Raw genomic sequence first — 21,629 nt, 5'->3', positions numbered from 1 at the left:
GGATTGAGTTTAGTGTGAGGATGAATGTAGGGATGTAGGGTTTATATGGACAAAAAAAGAGAAGATGAGGTTCTGGACAATGCCACGTGGCACTGCGTAATTGGTTGAAAATCTTATCGAAATCTTGGCTAAATTATTGTAAACAGGAAGTGACACGTGGCGTGTTGGGATTAGTTGAAAATCTTATCAGAAATCTATCTACAAAATAGTACGTTCGGATAATGACACGTGGCGTGACAAGATTGGTTGAAAATCTTATCGAAATCTTGCCTAAATTATTGTAAACAGGAAGTGACAAGTGGCTTGTCGGGATTGGTTGAAAATCTTAGCGGAAATCTATTCACAAAATAGTACGTTCGGATAATGACACGTGGCGTGACGAGATTGGTTAAAAATCCTAGCCGAAATTAAAACTATTTTTTTAATTTATTATTTTATAAAAAAATTATTTAATATTTTAAATGAACTAGATGCCAGCGCATTTTGTAAAGATAGAGATCGTTTGTGCCATCACATTTTTTTTGGAGTGGAGATGCTTTGCCTATTATTATTCATTAGGGTCTATTACGGTTTACTGAAGTGGATAAATGGGCTAGGTGCTGGCGCAAAGTCTTCAGGGGTAGAGTTGTTCTAAGAATTTGACTATGGAAATGAACAGTTTTTGCTAAACGGCGCCGTATGGTGTGCTGACACCAAGTTTCGGGACCAAGAAAGAGAATCCGACAGAACTCAGATAAGGTCCATTTTGCGCCTTCAACCGAAACTCCGATTTGCCTCAATGGAGTCTCTGTCTCCGGTTCTCTCACCGACCGCTGTGAAATTCTGCTATCCGAAGCTCGCTTCAATGGCTGCCTCTGCAGCCACTCTTCCTTCGTTCTCAGTTACCTCCATGGCCTCTGCACAGAGAAGAACACCTACTTCAATACACTCTGCAAAACCCACTAAAACCCTCTCCGCAACAGCAACAACAAACCCAATTTCGGTGCCTCCCAGGAAGGTCTTTTCGCAATACCCACATCAGCTTTTCCGTCAATGTTGTTTGGTTGCTGAGAAAATGGATGAGAAAAATGGAAACTTTGAAAAAAATGGGTTGTTGGGTTTGTGATCTTTACTTTCTCAGCAACCAAACGGAACTTTAAGTGAGAGAGAGCTGAATTTTTTAGTTTTTCTTTTTTTATGTATTATGCGCAGGTTCTGGTGCCAATTGGGTATGGGACAGAAGAAATGGAAGCTGTCATTATGGTTGATGTTCTGCGCCGAGCTGGTGCCGATGTTACTGTGGCCTCCGTGGAGCCGCAGCTCCAGATTGAAGCTTCTTGCGGCACTAAACTGGTTGCTGACACCTCCATTTCCTCGTGTTCCGATCAAATTTTTGATCTTGTGGCGTTGCCGGTTAGTTGTTCTTGACCAATTTATGTTACGTTTCATGAATTTATAGTTTATTAAGTAATGAACTAGTGATAAAATGCGGTACATACACGTAAATTGGTCGTTGAGATTGTTAACCATTCGTAGTTACTGGTTATGGGGATACTGTGCATGATGAAACTTATTACTAAAGCAACCAAAGTTTTTTAAAGTAGAATGAGAGCCACAGGAAGTTGTCTTCTTTTAATTTTCGAGCTGGAGAAAGTTTAAAAGAAGTGCAATAGTGTGCATCTATAGTTTGAAGCAATACAAATTGTAGGCACAAGGTATTCTGCATTCTGGAGGTGTTATTTTTGGAATTCTTGCGATTCATTTGCACGCCTGAACTTTCGCCTTTCATTTGACTGGATCAATATATTAGAAAGTTTGGTGATGGTCTTGTGTTTAAGTTTGACAACTTATAGCATCCACTGATGATTTTTATGCGTATGACCTCAAGGGAGGAATGCCGGGATCGGTGAGGCTAAGAGACTGTGCAGCACTCCAGGAAATTACAAGAAAGCAGGCTGAGGAAAGTAGGTTATATGGAGCCATATGTGCTGCTCCGGCAGTAGCACTTCTGCCATGGGGTCTTTTAAAGAGAAGGCAGGTGGGTTGTTGGTTAAATTTTCAAAATTTTGTCAATTTCAGTGTGCTTTTTTCGGCTAATGGTTGTTAGTGTGTTATGCAAGACTACTTGCCACCCTGCATTCATGCACAAGCTTCCGACGTTCTGGGCAGTCAAATCAAACATTCAGGTGTCAGGAGGACTCACAACAAGCCGTGGCCCTGGAACTTCTTATGGGTTTGCCCTATGCCTAGTAGAACAGCTATTTGGGGAATCCGTTGCCAAGGAAATTGGAGAATCGCTGGTGAGTGGTGAGCCCTACTACTGTAATAGTGTAATGTTAGTGTGTCCGAACTCATGCTTTAGCTTGATTCTTGATAGATGCTTAGTAAAATCCTGTCTCATTTTTTTGTTCATTATACAAGCGTTTGAGTGAGCATTCATGTCTGTGAAGTCATTGTATAAACTTTGCAATCCTTTTATCCAAAAAACTCCATCCTTTGTCAGACAGTCTCTAGGAAAAGCCTGCCTAAACTATGGTTTTCTTCATCTAATAAAGATGTTTCTTTTCAGATTCTTTATATTTCTATGGTATTTCCTTCTCATATTCAGTGTCGTAATACCTTTTTCGTGATAGCTTTGAGCTAATACTCTGCATCTCTTGTATTAGTTGATCTGTCCTGATGATGAGGAATCTAAAACGGAGGAGTTTAATGACGTTGAATGGTCTTTTGATCACATCCCTCGAGTAAGTTTCTTTTATTTCTGCTTCATGACTAATCTTTTGTAACCTCGATCTATAGATATGCAGTTCGATTGGATGCAGAACATCCTTCTCTACAAATAATGTATATGAACTTCAAAATTCTTTGTCATCTAAAAAATTTTGAAATGCTTGTTTTGATTAACGATAAAATATGTTTTGGATAACAATTCACCTCCACGCTCTTTTCATTTGACTCTTAACCCTGTTCACATTTCTGATTACACTTTTACATGACTGCCTACATTTATTTATTTTGGTTTTTTTATTACATAGTATCTTCTGCCTGTCATTCTATTTCTCTGTGTCCCTCTTTTTGGCGTAAGAAGCTTTTTATCATTCTATTGTCATGCAGGTTCTGATTCCAGTTGCAAATGGATCTGAAGATATTGAAGTAGTAACTATTGTAGATATTCTGAGACGAGCACATGTGGATGTTATAGTTGCTTCAGTTGAAAAATCTGTGCGGATTTTGGGATCTCAAGGCACCAAAATCATTGCTGACAAGTTGATTGGTGTTGCTGCAGAGTCAACATACGACTTAATCATTCTTCCGGTGAGACAAACCGAATAGTTAGTGATACATTTATCTTTCTTATGTTCTTAAACAAACTATCAAGATCTAAGATTAAGTTATGAAGCGTAAATATTGAATTCTGACTTTGGTGATGGTATTTATCTTTAGCGTTGTGCGGTGCATAATCAAAATGAAAAAGCAAAATGTAGAATTATTAATTCCTTAAATGGGTTGTAGAGGTATATACTTATTCAGTATTAGATAGATAGGCACTTCTTAAGTACTGTTGCGTTTATGTACGCTTTTGTTTTGTTGGTAACTGTGTGACAAAAAACAAAAAAAGATTTTTCCCTGTTACAAAGTAGACCATTCAATGGTTCTGGTTCCTTCTGATAGGGAGGAAATGCTGGGGCTGAGCGGCTAAGCAAATCTAGGATTCTAAAGAACCTCCTCAAAGAACAAGAACTAGCTGGAAGAGTATATGGGGCGGTCTGTTCGTCGCCAGCAATCCTACATAAACAAGGCTTATTGAAGGTACCATAAAATTTTCTTTTCTTTCTTCTATATTTTTAATGTTTATTTTTTGCTTATATGATTCCTTATGCTTTCTTTGCAAAATATAGGGTAAGAAAGCCACCGCTCATCCTTCCATTGTAAGCAAACTCACAAACGAAGTGATAAATGGCACCAAAGTAGTTATCGATGGTAAACTGATTACAAGCAGAGGACTTTCTACCGTCACAGACTTTGCGTTAGCTATTGTGAGCAAACTACATGGTCATGCAAGGGCAAGAAGTGTTGCAGAAGGCCTCGTTTATGATTACCCGAGGACTTAGGATGATCTAGACTCATAGATTGAAGTCCTTGCGGATGGAAGGCGATTCTTTCTTCAGCCCTTAGCCATGAAGAGTATAGTCTGCCCAACTCATAATGGGCAACGGAAGGAGAATCTAGTTACCAAGCAGTTTGGATGGATTTTTGAGTGTTGAGTTTGTCCATCCGTTTCCCCAAGTGCCCGTTCACAAAACAGATACGTCATCATTGCATTACACGACACTGCTGATTCACCGGTCCAGGCTTCTAGCTTTAGCAATTGATGTAAAAAATAATGTGTTGGAGATGGAAAGGCCTGAATATTATGTAGAATATTTTTGTTGGTACGGCCGGCTGTAAATGTTTTCTACTTTTATGTCTTTTGGAATGGAAAGTTGATGAGGAATTGTGAAGACTCTGAAAGAACAGGTGCAAATAGAAAAATGGTAGAGAAACCAAAACACAAAAAGGTTATTCCGTTGCCGGGACTTGAACCCGGGTCTCTCGGGTGAGAGCCGAGTATCCTGACCAACTAGACTACAACGGATTATTATTCCGTTGAGCTACAAATATAATTAATACTAGAAAAATGGTTTGGCTAGTAATTAATGATGAAAAATAGAAAGGAAATTGTTATTGGCACTCTAAAATTCTCATTCTACACTCCAAACTTTCTATATTTAGAAAGAAAAATACACTTGTGAGGAGTGTAGAATGAGATTCTTGGAGTGCTAATAACACTTCCTAATAGAAAATATAATTTCAAATACAAACAGTACCTGACAAAACTGATCACACGATATACGATGAACGGACATGATTTACAGATTTTGTTGGTCCAAAGAGAAGCCAATCAAGTGGCACATCTTGCACGAGCTGGAATTGGATTGCAACAGGAGGTGAATTGGTTTGAGGAACCTCCAAATTTAGTTGCAGATGCCTTGTTAGAGGATAGTGTTATGTAGTTTTCCTTTGAGTATTTGATGTATTTGGTGGCCCCTTTTTTTCCTTGATTCTGAGTTGGCAGCCCCAACAAGGCATTTTTAGGGTTCACTCTCTTTTATTTTGCTATCCTCTTGTTATGGTTCCTTATTCTCAATAATATCGTATCTCATCTCAAAAAAAAAAAAAAAAAAAACTACTATTTCCTGAATTATATATCCAAATATTGGTATGAAAATGGTAATTAAAATTTGAACCTTATTATATCAACTTTATATCGTTGTAAATAAGAATTAAAATATCATAATGCATCATGAACCAGAAGAATAATGGTGAATTCAGTTAAGTTTTTTTTCCCTTTTTTTTTTTTTTTTTTTTAATGTTGATACAAGCGATAGATAGTGGTGGATTCGAACGCAAGAGTTCAAGTGAAAAGTAAGTGCTTTTAGCCAACTAAACTATAAATTGGTTCCTTGCAAGTGAAATCAATTTATATGAGCAGCAGAAACGTGTTAACTAATAAGATGAAAACTACTAAGATAGTTTAAACTTGACTTGTTTAATTAAACTAGATTCCCACTGCCATCAAACGAGGATTAAAATACTAGAATGCACCATGAACCAGAAGAATAATAGTGAATTCATTTTATTTATTTTTTTTCTTTTTTCAATGTTGATACAAGCAATAGGTAGTGGTGGAGGGGGATTGGAACGCAAGAGTCCAGGTGAAAAGTGAACGCAAGAGTTCAAGTGAAATCAGTTTATATGAGCGGCAGAAACGTGTTAATTAATTAGATAAAAAATTCGAAGGTAGTCCAAATATGGCTTGTTTAATTAAACTAGATTCCCCCTGCCATCAAATGAGAAGCAAAGAATACACCAAAAACACAAGAAGTTTAATCTACAGGATGAGACTAATTAACTTTAATTATTTTTATAATTTACAACTCAACACTCCTCTCCTATACAGACCAGTTACCTACTGTTTCTAGTATAAGATTGGATTCAGATACCAGATACAAGCTCCAATCTCTGTACCGAACTACCTATAACGTTCGTAAACTCGAGCACTCATCTTATATTCGCAGTCCAATTTCATCCGAGTTACCAAGGGCCTGTCAATGTTCGTCGTAAGCATTGCCTTTTGCCTCCCCATTGCCGCTTCATTGTCTCCAACATCTGCCAACACATTCAGAGAACGGGATTGGTCGGTTTACTTTGCAGTTAAAATGCATCAAGATGCAAGTGAACACTCGAAGAAATATACTTGTTTTGCTTCATTGGTTATCTTATCTGAGAGCAATGAATTACATAGAGACTGGAGAGATACGAACAATGATGTACCTGATCTTTCTGCACTTCCATAATTTCCTCCTGCGGAGAAACAAAGTGAAGTCGAGGAGGGTTAGCGAAACTAGGACAACCAGGTTGATAGACAATTATGCTTTAATGTACATATATCATGTACCTGTTTTTTCTGTAATTCTTCGTTCATTTCTTTAAGTTTTGCAACTTCTGCCTCTAGTTCTAAGGTATAGGCCTGCAGGAAACCGAAAACAAAAGGTTTAAACAATTATGAATCGTCTTTCTTAAACAAAAGGATGAACAAAGCAGATCGCCATTAATTGACGGAGCTGTTCTAGGATTCAGAAAACATCTCAAGTTCAAAATCCCTGAAGACGTTTAGCCCTCAGTGACTTTTGAAGGAAAAGATTCACGTTTGAACTTTGTACATTGGCAGTGCAGAAGGCTGCTTTATGCATTCAGACAATGATACAATCATATCGACACCACAAAACCTCCTCACTGGGTTTCATCAAATATTAGTAGATGCTCTATAGATTTTTAGGTACATAAATAGCACCCATTTGCATAGACAAAAAGCTAACAAACCTTTAATTGGAGGCTACAGTCGGTCATTTCTACTTGTTTGTTCCTCACAGAAACTTTTATAGTAAAACCAGAAGACTTGTAAAAGATTAGGGTTTGTAGGGATTTCAGTTTGAACTGGATTTTGTTTTAAGTCCGAAGATTTAGGCGGGATATCATGTCCTTACTTGGTCACGAGAAGGGATCAGTAAGAATTCTACATGTGAATGCAAATGTCCGAAGGTATGCATCTTTAATGTTCTCCCCAAAAAACTATACATTTGTATGGTTCAGCTGAAATGCATGTTGATGCACAAAGTGCCACCACTCTAGACATCAAAATATAGGTCTAAAACTACAGCTAAACCACAAGACCACTCGAACACAACAAATTAAAGTCAAATTTCAAAATACAATGTGCAACACATCGAGATAGTATTTAAATGTATGATGGTAGCAGAGCCAATGGGGTCACCTGTTTACGAGCGCGAGACCTTGCAGCAGATTCTCTGTTTTTTATCATTCTCCTTTGCCTTCTCTCAACTACTTTCTCCACAGCTCCACTGCACTTCCTTCCCCGGTTAAACATGTAAGGTACCGGCGACAATGAAGATGTATCCCCACTGCTCTTAGCAATTACATCCGGGGATATCTGATTTGCAGGAGATCTTGTTGCAACTGCACCGCCCCCAGTGCCCAAACCAACCGCGCCAATTCCTGCGCCCGGAAACCCTCCAGCTTGAGAGAAAGCGGTGTTCATAGAAGGTTCCACAACCCCAGCCATTGGTCCCCTAGTTCTTGGGCTACTTAGCTGAGCATTGTTTACCAAATGCATAGATGGGGCAAACGCCATGGTTGAAGGCTTGGGGAAGAGTGGCTGCTGTTGTGGGGGCAACTGCAGCGTTTGTTGCTGAGAAGTTCTCACTCCACCAACATTAAGTGCTAAAGTAGGAGACTGATTTGGAACTGAATTTTTGTTGTCCGCAACTCGATTCCCCAAAATACCGTTGCTTATATTCGGTTGTTGAAAGCCGGAAGCTAAACCAACGTTGTTTTTAGGACGGTATAATTCACCATAGAATCCACCATTATTAGGCCTTACAACTGGTGGCTGTATATCTTCTCTCACGACCCCTGCTTTCAACAGAAAGTCCTCCAAGGTCATCTCTCCCAAAGTTTGTTGTCTCTGTGGCAAATTCGAACCGGCGGCAACATTATTATACTTATAATCAGTAGTCTCTCTAATCAAATTTTTCCAAACCTCATCAACCGTTTTCTGACTAAGCGTTCGCGGCAACGTTAACGAACCTTGTCTCTGCAAATTACCCCCCGGGGCATTTACTTCCCCTCCGACCCCAGAAGTAGCCGTCATGCCTTGAGTCTCCTCAGCGGTCCATATATTTTTCAACAGTTCATCCATGTTCATTGATCCATAATCCTTTCCAAGTCCACCTATCGTGTTCTGGAACTCATCAAACGTCAATGAGTACACCGAAGACTGCCGCACCAATCCAAAACTTCCTCCTGCCCTCCCACCATTGCCTTCCACTGGTGGTGCTTCACCAAAGCTCTTGAAATTGAAATTAGACCCCATCTTCTAAACTTGAAAGCTAGCTGTGCAAACAACTCTATATGTACATCCAATTCACTCAGTCAGCCACGTTCATAAAAAAATCAGGAAAATGATAGGTAAACGAAACAGAAAATTTACTAGCACTACACATTTCAATAACCATTTTTTAAAAACGAATCGAAATGATGCAGGGTTAAACCTCAGTGGATCGTACGCGCACAACAACCACTACTGACTAGACAAACGAAACATGGGAGAGTAAATTCCAACACACCCCTAAGTTTAAGAAACAGACAAATCAATGAAAACAATCACAACAGTGGCTTTATTCAATCCACCAACAGCAGCTTGACAACACTGAGATCATGACAAAAGATTCCATTTTCAAGAATTTGCAATTATGAAGAAGCAGGACAGAGTGTGAAAAATCATCAGAAGCAAACAACTTATCCTTCACACCTTTCCACAAGATTCAGATCAAATTTGGAAATTACCATTACTTTTCCATTGCATATTCTCTTTAGCTTCAGATCCACAAATTTACACCAAAAACAAACTAACAAGGATTTCCAAATTCTCCAGCTCCATTAACTCATGACTGTCACCCAAAAATAACCCATTTCTCTAAATCTTACTTACCCCCAACAAATTAGAAAAAGTTGCAATCTTTCCATTAGAAACTAAGAGACAAATCAAAACCCTAATCATATTTTTACTTCAAAATTTCACCACCAAAACAGCTAAAACAACAACCCATCTAACAAACTGCATAAATTTGCTTCCCTGCCTAACAAAAACAATTAAAGCTAAAAGAAAGGATAAAACCCAGAAAAATTCGGAGGCTAAATTAATTGAATAATGAGTAAACTGTATTAAATCAGATAAAGACAAACCGAATAAACAGAAAAAAAAAAAATCAGCTGAAACGAAAAATAAACTAAAAGACAGAAAGAAAAACGCTGAAAGAGAAGGACTTAATTACCTTAATTTTCTTTTTAATTATTTTTCCTTTTTTTTTGGAAAATTGAGGGAGTGACTCCTCGCTGGAGAGAGAGAGAGAGAGACTGTTTCTCTGAGCTTTCGGCTTTGTCTGCGATGCGTGGAGGCGACAGGTGTCTTGTGCCGCCTCCACACGAGTCCATATTTAAGGTCGGCTCGGAGGCTACGAATTTGGAATTTTTTAGATTTTTTAATACTGAAGTGGGTGGTTGAGCGATCAGATCTCGAAACGTGGACCAATCACGAGCTGAGATCGTGATTTGATGTCTGGCCACTGTCGTATCGAAACGTGGAGTGATCTCCGCCGCTGATGGGGGCTTTCCGACAGGTTGATTGGAGTGCGAGATCTTTTGGTTGTTTTATTGGTTGATAATGGTGGGCACAGTACGGGGATTTTATTTATTTATTTTGTTGGGGTTATGATCATGTGGACTTTCGTTTTCCTTTTTTTTTTCTTTTTTTTTCCTTTTTTTTTTCTTTTTAATTTGAAAAAAAATCTACCGTTAATAAGTCAATTCCAAAAGCACTTTCGGGAGAAGGAGGTCGTGCTTATCTACAAGATAAGCAAATAAAGAAGGTCATGGATGTTTTGTGTGTTTAGGTTTACTGATATTATGACTTACTTAGGAAGAAAGCTTTGACTCCTTTTCTCTTTAGTTTGTCTTTAAGTTGCAACACATGGTGATGATTTTGAATTGGATAGCGTATGGTGAGGTCACTAAATATAGATCAAAGTTTGATTTAGTCAAATATATGGAGGTCCAATGCCTTTTTGTGCGTTGAAGAAACCTAATTGGATGTTTTTGGTCATGCCCTAACTTTCGGGTGTTGGACCCATGGGAAATGATCTAGCAAACAGAAGAAAATTATAGGTCTTGCCTCTCTTTTTAGTCTAAGTCATTAGTAACCTTCAACAACATTCTTTTGTGGATAGTCTCAGATTTTATGTTGATACAATGTTTATTGTCATCACAAATTAGAATATCTGAATAGTAGTTGAGTGCATGTAAAAATTTTAAATGAGTCTTTCTTGTTTTAGTAAGGATAAGTCTTGGTCTTAGCAATTTTAGCTCTAAACTCCTGAGGCGAAGAATACGAATTTCAATGCCTTATCATACAACGCTGAAATGGAGCCACGATCAATTTTGTTTCTTTTGTTTGATGCATTGGTAGTTTGGTAGAAGTTCATCGTATACATGTTGGAAAAAGTTAATTTATTTTATTATTATGTAACCGTAGTTTGATACTTTATGAGTTTTCTTGTGGGCTTAAGTTTTGGATTCCTTGCCATTATGATGGATTAGGTTTCACTTACTTGCTTATTGTTGGTGTCAAAACTTGGACGGAGTTTGGCATTCGGTTTCAAAAACATATTTGCTCTAAATGTTGCTTTCGATCTCAATGCCACGAGATGATTCGTGTGAAAGAGAGAATATGCATGTCACTATTGGAGGCTGCCAAAAAAGAATGATTGTATATGAGTGAATGTGAGGTTGTGCAGGAATGACTTCTTAATCAAACGATTATGCACGGTGTAGGATGCCGATTCGGCTAGGTTATTTTCGGTGCCTTGAGTGAACGAAGACTTATAATTCAATGCAAATTTGTGTGTTTTTGCCTAAATGTAAATGCAAGATAAATGATAACTTAAAGCGAGAAACATAATGTAAGCATTTCAAAACGGAGTCAGGATTGCAAATGTTCATAAAGTAAAATCTAGGCTAATGGGCCGGACTACGTGGCTTAAAATGTAAATGAACTTGAAATATAAAGAAAGCAGTAAAAGCTTTTAGCAAGATTCATGCCATGAATGGAAAAATAATGCTAGAGTCCACCGAGATCACTGTCTTCGGACTGGACTTAATACAAAACATACTCCTCAAAAAGGGAATTAAAGTGGTTGTATTTGTATGTCAACCAAATCATACCATGAGCTGGCATAGCTATAACAATTTTAAATCTAAAGGAATGAGGCAGTGTTTGCTTTGAAGGAAGACTTTGGGTTTGTAGTTGAAAAGCAATTGGCTTTGTGCTGAAAAGCAATTGGGTTGACTGCAGAATCACTAAAGGTTTGTATAATCATATAAATTGAATTTGACGAAGGTCATGAGCTCGAAGGTGTCTATTCTATTTATAGGCAATGGAAAAGGAGCAACCTCGACTATGTCACGAGCTAGAGTAAGGGTGAACCGATCATTTGGCATTGACAGTGACTGTAATTCCTAGTTGGTGGTTTTCAGCTGTATTTTGAGGCGCTTCGCATGATTGTGGTAGTGACCTCAGAGTGTCAAATGTCGTGTATGTATGCATTTACGATTACAAGATATTTCAAGGCTTTAGTACTCTGTGTGACAAACGCGCCTCAGAGATACTCATGTCCGAGCCCTCGTATAGGTTGGAGAAAGATGAAATGATCATCTAAGCTCTGAGATGCTTGATAGGAATTAGGGTTAGCTATATCAATATGGTGTTTTGTTATTCTATTGATACAAGTCAGTCACAATGTAATCTTCGAGTTATGCAGCCACCTCAACTAATTTGTTGTTTTCTCCTTCCTTTTGTTCAACATAATTATATATATCCATTTGTAGTCAGTTTGTTCATCAATTTGACAGTTTGTTATGCGTATTTTGATTTTCAACTATATATCTAAGGTTGTCATGCATTTTCTTGTAGTTATTCAACCATTTGTTTTGTTTTCTCTTGGCATTTGACAATTCATATCAAGTAAGACAAATAGTGTGCTAATCATACTACAATAAAATTAACACACCCCAACCCTGATGTCCAATGGGCACTAAAATTAAGGCTTTCAGGCTATCACTCGGATGGGTGATGAAGCCATGATATGCATAAAGTTATAACGAAAGTGTTGAACTATTACAATTTACTGAAAATTTGCTAGAACTTCCCTTAAAATAGGGATAGGCCCAAATATAAACACCTACAAGTATCACCAATATTCCAACACCTCCCTTGAAAGGCCACACCTAATAGGTTTTTGACCCTCAATTACACGTCTGATAATATGTTTAGAGCATATTTACCAAAATACAATTTGTAATAATAAAGATGAGTAGATAACTTATCTGATAAGAATGTGTCGGAGCTTTGGGAAGATGTATCCACGTCGAATATGCTCACTATAAATGCTACTAACCCCGGTGACATAACATACAATATCATATGCTAGTCGTAGTTAGTAAGTTGGTTAATATAATCATGTCATTATTGAGTAGTCTTGAAGTAATGACAATACGAGGGCATGACTGTATAATCATGTCATTATGGAGTAATCTACGTAATGAAAAGCTGAGTATGTATCATGCACTTGTAGACCAACCTGAGTATGTATACCATATACATTTAAGCTGGATGTCATGGTCATCCATTAGTCGTGGCTAGTGTAAGCCAAATCATACAAACATATACTACAATGTTTGATTCTAATTCATAAAATCTATTTTTGCCATAAACATGACTAAAATCATATTTAGCTAAGCCTGCTTAATATTTGATGTTGCCCACATATCGAAAATCAAGGTCTGGTCACCCATTCAGCTTGCTCCTCCTTAAGGAGTCTTATCCTTGTCAATCTAGTAAAGTTCGTAACTAGGCCGAAACACAATAATGTCTCATTCTGAATTTCGAGACATGAATAAAATATTTAATTTTATTTAATCTTGTGCCTGCATCTAACTTTCAAGTTAGATTGCCTACGTACATTGTGAAGGGATCAAGGTAATCGTAGTTCACCTTCTGTAAGAGAAATTCAATGTCGACTTCATAATTGTTTGAAATTATTACTGATTCACCGATAGCAACTGCACATAGACACGTACAATAACCAACTAGCAAAACTCTGTTAAGACGATTAATTTGAAGAAATATGGTGCGGAATTGGAATAACACGTCGAAATACCCTAGGAGGAATCCTAGCCTCTAGGGTTGAAACCGAAAAACTCAATGATCAATTTTAGTGGACTATTTCACCGCCACAAACGAAATATTCTATTAAAACTAACTGCTAGTGAATGGAATATTTGACTCGGATACAGGTCCGAACTAGGTCAGATTTGGGTTCAGATCATGTCGGATCCAGGCTGCCAAATCCGAACGGGGTTTTCGGGTTGAGTTGACCTGGTTCCTCACCGTTGCAATGCCAGACTTCTTGTCGGAATCTGGGTTTTTTCGTCGAAAAACCTAGAAGCTTCCTTAGCCTCGCCACTTCTCAACCATTTCACACCACTATATATGAAAAATCATCTACTCAACGAGAGGAATCTAATTATGGTGGTTAGAAACCTTACCTTCCCCCCAAAATGGCAAAATTTCGTCGAAAAAAGTGAGCATGCGGCGGAGCTTTTAGAACCATCGTCTCAGGTTCGATTTCCAAAAGCTAAGGTTAGGAACAAGTCTGAGAGGATGATGATGGTGGTCTCAAGAACTCGATACGTAGAGAAAATTGAGAAGTGATCCTTGTGTGCGTTTGCCTGAGGAGAAAACGAGAGGGAAAGGATATTTTGAGAGCTTTCCAGAGTCTCTTTCTCCTCTCCCCCCTCCCCAAAAAGTGAAAGAACAGGGGCCATAGAAAAATATCCAAGTGGAAAATTACTAAAATATACTTGGCCTTAACGCTTCGTAAAATGTTCGTTTTAACTTCAAATTTCGTTCCACTTGCGTTCTCACATTCGTAACGTCAAGTGTTATAAGAATAAACTAAAATATTATCTCATACGTGTCATGAGCACAAGGTCAACAAAAGTCAAGCCTTATCCTTCTAGAAGTATTTTGGTCATTTCACTCTCATAAGGATTAAATATTCTAAATTCAGGGACTCGTCGAAACAAAAATGGTATCAAAACAAAGGAGTACGTTGTCTATGAAAGTGAGCATCTGCATTAAGCTATAACCGCGGGTGAAGAGGTTACAGATAGTCATGGACGCTTTTGACTGTCATGCATCACTCATGTTCTACTTCTACCATTAGTTTATATCACCTAATTAATAACATAACTTTATTATTAAGTTGCTACTATAATAAAAATAACACAACGTTCCAAAGTGGGTGTAATTTGAATATGATAATGTTGTTGGTGGTATAAAGTATACATACTAATAAAATCAAAGATATTATTAAATATCTTAGAAAAATAAAAGTGAAGGCCAATATGCACATGGGGAGTTTAACGTCACAAAGGTGTTCTGTCTCAATAACAAAAGGATATCTAAAAAAATGTTAACATATATTTTTGTATTATTGGCATGAGACACTATGTGTCGATGTACCCGTACAATGCAAGTCCCTCTTGTGCATGTGAGTATTGTGGGCTATACCCCTTGTCAAGTGGTCCAGATCCAAGGAATAGGATAATCTTCGGATCTCTTTCATCCATATCCTCTAGATCATTCAATCATATCCGTTCAAACAAAAATCGAACGGTGAAGAATCAATTCCCCATTCACCTTCACCTTCACCTTCTCATGTTCACCTTCTTCCCTCTTCTCCAACTCCAAAATTAAAGAATCCGGAAGATCCAAAAGGTAGGGATCTGGAGAGAATCCCAATCACAAATCCAAAATTAAAGGACTGTGATACTCACACACCCCTTTAAAAAAGAAAAAGATAAAAGGTTCACGCCTTTGTGCCTTCCCTCTCTCTCCTCCTCCCTCTCTTTATGAGCTTTTTGCTCACACGTCTCCAAATTATAATTTGAGTTTGAGTAATCAGTCCGAGAGGTCTTTCTTCAAAGTTCAATCGTTCAAGAGTTCGCACTGCCATCGCCGATGGGCCCAAATGAACGACCTTGCACACATTATCAAAATCCTTAAATTTGTTGGAACTAGGTTACCATTGAAGATTGTTGGAATTGCTCTAGTGACATGTGCAAGGTTTCTTTTGAATCTTTGAATCTTGTTCTCTGTTTTGGTAGGTGTACCAATAATTTGAAGTGATAAACTTCTTTCCCTTCCTAAGTGTTTTTGTTTAATTGCAATGTGCATTTTTCCAAAATCTTATTCTTGTTCCTCTCTCCTTATTCATACACAAAAATGAAAAGAAAAAAAAAAGCTCAGACGAAGAGGGAGGGGGAGGGGGAGATAGAGGGGATGGAAGGGGGAGAGACGGGTAAGGAAAGAAAACGGAAAGGTTTCACGCGTGAACTCTTTTTCTTTCTCCCCTTTTGTTTCAAATCGGATTTATTATTTTGGTAAGGTGTAACAAGGATGGTTTAAGATTATTGATTAAGTCATCGTCAGATTAATCTAAGAGTTCAAATGAAAGAGAACTTCATAGAGCCTTTAAATGAGAACTTTAGGTGAGCAACACTGGTTTTGTCAAATTCTGTAAGATTTCCTAACGAGTATTTTTTTTCCTTTAAAAAATATAATTTATCATATATGGCATATGTGATACATTTGCGATTCAAATAAAGTGTTAGGAAAGCGAGAAACCAAAGACAATATTTTGCGTGAAAAGAGTACTAAATTTAACTATCTGAGTTATAAGCTAGTTGCGAAATTTCTAAGTTTGACAATATGTTACTAAACAAGATTGTGCCACTACACATGGCAATGTATTAGTTTTGAGATCTAAATGAGGTTGAAAGCAAGCCTAAACTAGAGTAAATAAACACGGACACAATAACTGGCAAAAAGAATTTTGATATAGCCACTTAATTACAATGACTGAAGTCTGTTTGAAATTGCTTCCCTAAAAACCATTTCAGTGTAAGTGCTTTTATTTGAAATAGGACATTAAAGCTCGTCTGGCAAGTGTTTTTGAACGACTAAGTTAGTGGTTTTAGATAAAACGTTTTTAGAACCATACCTTAGTAAAAAGGCAAGTTAATTTTGGAAAAGCACTTCAAGTGCTTCTAGCAAGAAGCACATAACTGGTACTTTTAGCAGAAAGCACTTCAAATGCTTTTAAAACCAAAAAATATTTTCCCTAAGAATGCTTTACGTCATCTAAAAGTACTTACCAAACGAGTCCGTAATTTGTTGTTTGAAATATATGGTGGTATTTCGGGCCACTGATAAAACCTGAGCTTTGTTAGACAAGAACTATAATGGGCCGCGTTGGATCAGTTGCCCACTATAACCCGGCCCATATTCCAAATCCTCTCTCAGTTTTCTTTTGAATCTAATCATCGCTCCCTCTTGAGTTTTATCTCTAATCTGATAAAACCCTAAACCCCTAAACCCCGAAAGGAATTTCTGGTGTATAGCAAATCGAATCGAAAACCCCAAAGCATAAAAGGAGGTTGCTTTGCTTTACAGCCTAAACCCTAACCCTAAACCCCCAATGATTGGATTCATCCGTGCTGCTAAGGAAGCTCATTGACCGTTTGGATTTCTCTGAATCCTTCATGTATGTTGAGGTAAAAACCTCCTTTTTCTCTGTTAGTTTTTACCCTACAATTTGTTTTTTGTTTGCTTTCAGGGAAATAGTCTTCGGAATCCGATCAAGTTTTTCTCTTTTGGTGTGAGCAAATGACTATTTAAGTATTTTTCCTTATTTTTATTGGTAATTTAAACTTTAGAGTAGTAAATGAATGAGAGAAATTGGATAGGAACAATTAAAATTATCATTTGATACGCTTGTTTATCCAAATGAATCACGTTTCCTGATACAATGGCAGGTTTTCGAGTTTTATGTGTGTTGTTGTAGGAATTTTATATGAAGTGGATTGAATTTCATTTCACAATGTTTGCTGAAACAGTGTTTTCTTCTAGTAATCGAAAAAATATGTGTAGTCCCGAAGGGAATATGGAATTGGCATGGCTTGTTTTATGTAATCGAAGTTTATTCTCTGCCCGGCTGATGTTTTCTATATCTGTTTCCAGGTTGGTGCCCACCTGCAGAGGTAGGCATGTTTCCAAATTTTTGTCCTCACTTCGACTTTGTTGTCAATCGTTCTCGTCAGCTACAAATACTTTGCAGTTGCTATCAGATGGCTTTGCGAATGATAACAGAAACGATAATATCGATTTTCTATTCCACTCCTGCACAAATGTTCACCATGCTAAGCAACTCCATGCTTATCTTGTGGTGTTGGGAAAATCTAAGAATATCTTTCTTGCCGCCAAGCTTGTCAATCGTTATGCCTACCTTGGCAATGTGTCATTCTCTCGCCGCACATTTGATTCGATACCAAGGAAAGATGTCTATACCTGGAATTCCATGGTATCTGCTTATGTTCGCAGTGGGCGGTTCTGTGAAGCTTTAGATTGTTTCTCTCAGTTTTCATTGACTTCTGATCTTCATCCTGATTTCTACACCTTTCCTCCTGTCTTGAAAGCTTGTGAGAATCTGGTTGATGGGAAGAAGATACACTGTCGAGTTCTAAAGCTGGGGTTGGAATGGGATGTCTTCGTGGCCGCTTCTTTGATCCATATGTATTCCCGTTTTGGTTTTATTTACGTTGCTCGTAAATTGTTTGATGATATGCCATTTCGAGATACAGGGTCTTGGAATGCAATGATTTCTGGGTTTTGTCAGAATGCAAATGCAGCAGACGCGTTGGATGTCCTGGTTGAAATGAGAATGGAGGGGATAAAGATGGATCGCGTAACTGTCGCAAGTCTGCTTACTGCTTGTGCTCAATCAAATGACATCTCAAGTGGGATGCTGATTCATTTATATGTCATAAAGCATGGACTAGACTTTGATCTGTTTGTATGCAATGCCTTGATTAACATGTACTCCAAATTTGGTAGCTTGGGACATGCACGAAGGATTTTTGATCAAATGGAGGTTAGAGATTTAGTTTCATGGAACTCAATAATTGCTGCATATGAGCAGAATAACGATCCAATCACTGCACTTGAATTGTTTAACGCCATGCAACTACTTGGAATTCAGCCCGATTTTTTAACACTAGTGAGTTTGGCTTCAATTTTAGCTCAATTAAGTGACTCTGAAAAGAGTAAGTCTGTTCATGGATTCATCTTGAGGAGAGATTGGTTTGTGGAAGATGTTGTCATTGGAAATGCAGTTGTGGATATGTATGCTAAATTGGGTGCTATAGATTCCGCACGTACTGTTTTTGAAGGACTTCCTACCAAGGATGCTGTTTCATGGAATACTTTGATCACAGGCTATGCTCAAAATGGTCACGCAAGTGAAGCAATTGAAGTGTACCGCATGATGCAACAATGCGAAGAAATAATTCCAAACCATGGAACTTGGGTTAGCATTCTACCAGCATTTACCCACGTAGGAGCCTTGCAACAAGGGATGAAAGTACATGGACGGGTGATTAAGAACCGTCTCTACTCAGATGTATTTGTGGGAACCTGCCTGATTGACATGTATGGAAAATGTGGAAGACTAGATGATGCATTGTTTCTGTTCTCCCAAGTTCCTAGGAAGAGTTCGGTCCCTTGGAATGCTTTAATTTCGTGTCATGGAGTTCACGGGCATGGTGAGAAAGCTCTGCAGCTATTCAGTGATATGCTAGATGAGGGGGTCGAGCCAGATCATGTCACCTTTGTATCTTTAATGGCAGCGTGTAGCCATTCAGGTTTGGTCGATGAAGGTCAATCATTCTTTCATATGATGCAGGAACAATACGGAATCAAGCCTAGTTTGAAGCACTATGGCTGCATGGTTGACTTGCTTGGTAGAGCCGGGCATTTAAACAAGGCATATAGTTTTATAGAGAATATGTCTGTACGGCCTGATGCTTCTGTGTGGGGTGCTCTACTCGGCGCTTGTAGAATACATGGAAATGTTGAAATGGGCAAGATTGCTTCAGAACGCTTGTTTGAAGTTGATTCAGAGAACGTGGGTTACTATGTTTTGTTGTCAAACATATACGCAAATTTCGGGAAATGGGAAGGTGTAGAGAAAGTGAGATCTCTGGCCAGAAATCGGGGATTGACGAAGACTCCAGGATGGAGCTCAATAGAAGTGAACAATAACGTTGATGTCTTCTACACTGCAAATCAATCGCATCCAAGGTGCGAAGAAATATACGAGAAGCTGAGGGATCTAACCGCCAGAATGAAGAGCCTCGGTTACATTCCTGACTTCAGCTTCGTGTTGCAGGATGTCGAGGATGACGAGAAAGAGCACATCCTCAACAGCCACAGTGAGAGATTGGCAATTGCATTCGGAATCATCAGTACAGCCCCGAAAACACCCATACGGATCTTCAAGAACTTGCGGGTTTGCGGCGATTGTCACAACGCAACGAAATTCATATCGGTAATCACGGAGAGGGAGATCATTGTGAGGGATTCTAACCGTTTTCATCATTTTAAAGATGGAACTTGCTCTTGTGGGGATTATTGGTGACAGCAAATATGAGTTAATGTTACGATGGGAGATCCATATTCTTTTGATTCTTGTAATCATAATTGCCAACTTGGTGCCAGATTACTAGAAAAGGCCTTGGTCAAAGTTAGACCTGTAAACGGGTAGGGTTTATTGGGTTTGGATCAGGTTCAATCCGACCCGTTAAGTTAACGAGTCATCCGAATCCAACCTATTAAGATAACGGGTCATCCGAATCTAACCTGTTAATCTAATAGGTCACCTGTTTCACCCATTAACATTTTTTTTTTTTTTTTGCATTCCAATACACTTGCCCATATTAACCGTGGAAATTATGAACTTCACCTGGTTGAAAAGGATTCCCAAGAGCAAGATAAGCAGCTATATTTATATCAGCGTCATCAAAATTCACAAGGGGTGATTTGCCTCCTCGTTCAAGTGAAACTTGTTTCAGATTGCTCTTTGGTGCAGCCTGCATTATTTCAAGAGCAAGCGTCAACATTACAAATCACAACATGGCGTTCCAAGTATTGTCATTGAATTTCGTAACAATTTTTCACATAAAGGATTCAAATTTGAACGAAAGAAAGAGAATTTACTTTGTCAATGTCCATATGATGGCTGATGGCAGCACCATCAATCTTTCCAAAATCCGGTTATGACATTGAACACTCCGTTAGGAACACCAGCCTTCATAAGAATTTACAAGAGAGAGTCAACAATGGCGAGCCACATTGGCAATAAACACGAACAAACGCAGAGAATGATTGAGCTTACCAACTTAGCCAGATGCACACAGTATAATGCAGATAGAGGTGTTTGCTCAACAGGTTTGGTGCTAAGAGTTTATTTTTTTGTTGTTAAGGTTTTACTGAAATTACTCAAACATTCTCAACTAACGGGTTAACGGGTTGACCCAAAATAACCCGTTATTTAACGGGTTGTTAACGGGTTCACCAGTTAGTGACCCGACCTATTAAGCATCCACCTAAATACTAATATTAATAGGTCGGGTCCAAAATGCCAAGTTTAGTCAAAGTCTACAAGAAAAGACATTCTCTCATATAATCAATTTTTAGTCCTAATGGCATTACCGTTCAATATTTTTTGTTGTATGTTCAAAAAATCCATTGCATGTTCAGTAAACGACTGTCAAGTAGTAAGCTAGTTACATAAGAGAGAATCTCTTGTACAACAGGCTCCAACTTGCAGGATGAAAATCCTCTCCGGATTCCTTTTGTAGGGATCTTAGGGATCCTCACATCATGACCATTTATCGTACATCGTATGGTTAGTTTTCGTTAGATATTATTTGTATTTAATCTTAAATAAAAAAATTGAAAATAATTTCTGACCACACAATGTACGATAAACACAAACTCTTCAGCGAAAAACCTTGTCTAGTCTTATAGATTTCCTGCGTGTTTTACCTTCCCTGCCATCCTAGTTTTATAATGGATCCAAATACGTATCTGATTCTTGGATGTGAAGGCAGCGTTTAGAATGCTGTAAGAATATCTACCTGTTTTTTTCTGTTGATTCCACGTCGGCTATGACTCATTCCACTTTGCCAGCTTGTGTCCAGACACCTTGCTTCACTTTGACATCATGGACTAGAGAAATAAATAATAAAGAAAAATTGACCATTAATAAATTATAATTATAATTGCAAGTAACGCGTAATCATAGTTATAATGGTGAAAAGATTGCATGACGGTATGAATTCGAACTCTGTCGATAACTAATCAAATAAAATTTATCATTTGACAAAAATAAAAATTATAATTCATCTAATCCAACGATCAAAAATCAAAAAAAAAAATGTGAAAGGTAAAAATGTCGTATGGTAACACTTTAATTATAATTAACTTATAAATAAAAAATTAAAATAAAAGA

General features: G+C 38.0%; 3 protein-coding genes and 1 non-coding gene across 8 annotated transcripts; 2 read left to right on the top strand and 2 right to left on the bottom strand.

Annotated features, from left to right (window-relative positions):
• The first annotated feature begins 649 nt into the window (after positions 1 to 649).
• On the top strand, positions 650 to 4,483 carry LOC103937994 (protein DJ-1 homolog C). Its single transcript, XM_048573157.1, has 8 exons — positions 650 to 997; positions 1,192 to 1,392; positions 1,868 to 2,017; positions 2,100 to 2,279; positions 2,646 to 2,723; positions 3,094 to 3,294; positions 3,652 to 3,789; positions 3,879 to 4,483. The coding sequence occupies exons 1-8, from the start codon at positions 779 to 781 to the stop codon at positions 4,089 to 4,091; spliced, it is 1,380 nt and encodes a 459-aa protein (XP_048429114.1). The 5' UTR covers positions 650 to 778; the 3' UTR covers positions 4,092 to 4,483.
• A 59-nt stretch (positions 4,484 to 4,542) lies between these two features.
• TRNAE-CUC lies at positions 4,543 to 4,615 on the bottom strand. The gene has a single exon. It is a non-coding gene; the product is annotated as a tRNA-Glu (tRNA).
• A 1,206-nt stretch (positions 4,616 to 5,821) lies between these two features.
• On the bottom strand, positions 5,822 to 9,589 carry LOC103937993 (bZIP transcription factor 23). 4 transcript variants are annotated; one of them, XM_009347983.3, is made up of 5 exons: positions 9,435 to 9,589; positions 7,355 to 8,507; positions 6,479 to 6,550; positions 6,355 to 6,384; positions 5,822 to 6,189 (listed from the first exon to the last, which is right to left on the bottom strand). In XM_009347983.3, exons 2-5 carry the CDS (start codon positions 8,471 to 8,473, stop codon positions 6,115 to 6,117), a joined length of 1,296 nt encoding a protein of 431 aa, XP_009346258.2. In that variant the 5' UTR covers positions 8,474 to 8,507; positions 9,435 to 9,589; the 3' UTR covers positions 5,822 to 6,114. The 4 variants fall into 4 exon arrangements, with proteins under 4 accessions (XP_009346258.2, XP_009346257.2, XP_048429148.1 ...); XM_009347982.3 differs by lacking the exon at positions 9,435 to 9,589 and adding an exon at positions 8,947 to 9,387; XM_048573191.1 differs by lacking the exon at positions 9,435 to 9,589 and having other exon boundaries at positions 6,278 to 6,384; positions 7,355 to 9,390.
• A 6,992-nt stretch (positions 9,590 to 16,581) lies between these two features.
• LOC103937992 (pentatricopeptide repeat-containing protein At4g33990) lies at positions 16,582 to 20,038 on the top strand. 2 transcript variants are annotated; one of them, XM_048573212.1, is made up of 2 exons: positions 16,582 to 16,823; positions 17,300 to 20,038. In XM_048573212.1, coding segments are annotated over exons 1-2 (2,457 nt in total). In that variant the 5' UTR covers positions 16,582 to 16,821; the 3' UTR covers positions 19,755 to 20,038. The 2 variants fall into 2 exon arrangements, with proteins under 2 accessions (XP_048429169.1, XP_009346255.2); XM_009347980.3 differs by having other exon boundaries at positions 16,583 to 16,833.
• The last annotated feature ends 1,591 nt before the right edge of the window (positions 20,039 to 21,629 follow it).

This window comes from the organism of the source record quoted next, unplaced genomic scaffold (assembly GCF_019419815.1).
Source record: "Pyrus x bretschneideri cultivar Hongxiangsu unplaced genomic scaffold, Pyrus_bretschneideri_v1 Contig64, whole genome shotgun sequence".
Taxonomy (NCBI): domain Eukaryota; kingdom Viridiplantae; phylum Streptophyta; class Magnoliopsida; order Rosales; family Rosaceae; genus Pyrus; species Pyrus x bretschneideri.
Note: the sequence above shows the minus strand (reverse complement) of the source record. Positions and strands in the feature narration are given on the sequence as shown.

Excerpts from the sequence above, each read along its gene's own strand:
- LOC103937994 (XM_048573157.1), top strand. The coding sequence starts at position 779 with ATGGAGTCTCTGTCTCCGGTTCTCTCACCGACCGCTGTGAAATTCTGC. Across the intron at positions 2,018-2,099 it reads GTCTTTTAAAGAGAAGGCAG|ACTACTTGCCACCCTGCATT; the intron begins GTGGGTTGTTGG and ends GTGTTATGCAAG. Across the intron at positions 3,790-3,878 it reads ATAAACAAGGCTTATTGAAG|GGTAAGAAAGCCACCGCTCA; the intron begins GTACCATAAAAT and ends TGCAAAATATAG.
- LOC103937993 (XM_009347983.3), bottom strand. The coding sequence starts at position 8,473 with ATGGGGTCTAATTTCAATTTCAAGAGCTTTGGTGAAGCACCACCAGTG. Across the intron at positions 6,551-7,354 it reads GGTCTCGCGCTCGTAAACAG|GCCTATACCTTAGAACTAGA; the intron begins GTGACCCCATTG and ends GGTTTCCTGCAG. Across the intron at positions 6,190-6,354 it reads TGGAAGTGCAGAAAGATCAG|ATGTTGGAGACAATGAAGCG; the intron begins GTACATCATTGT and ends ATGTGTTGGCAG.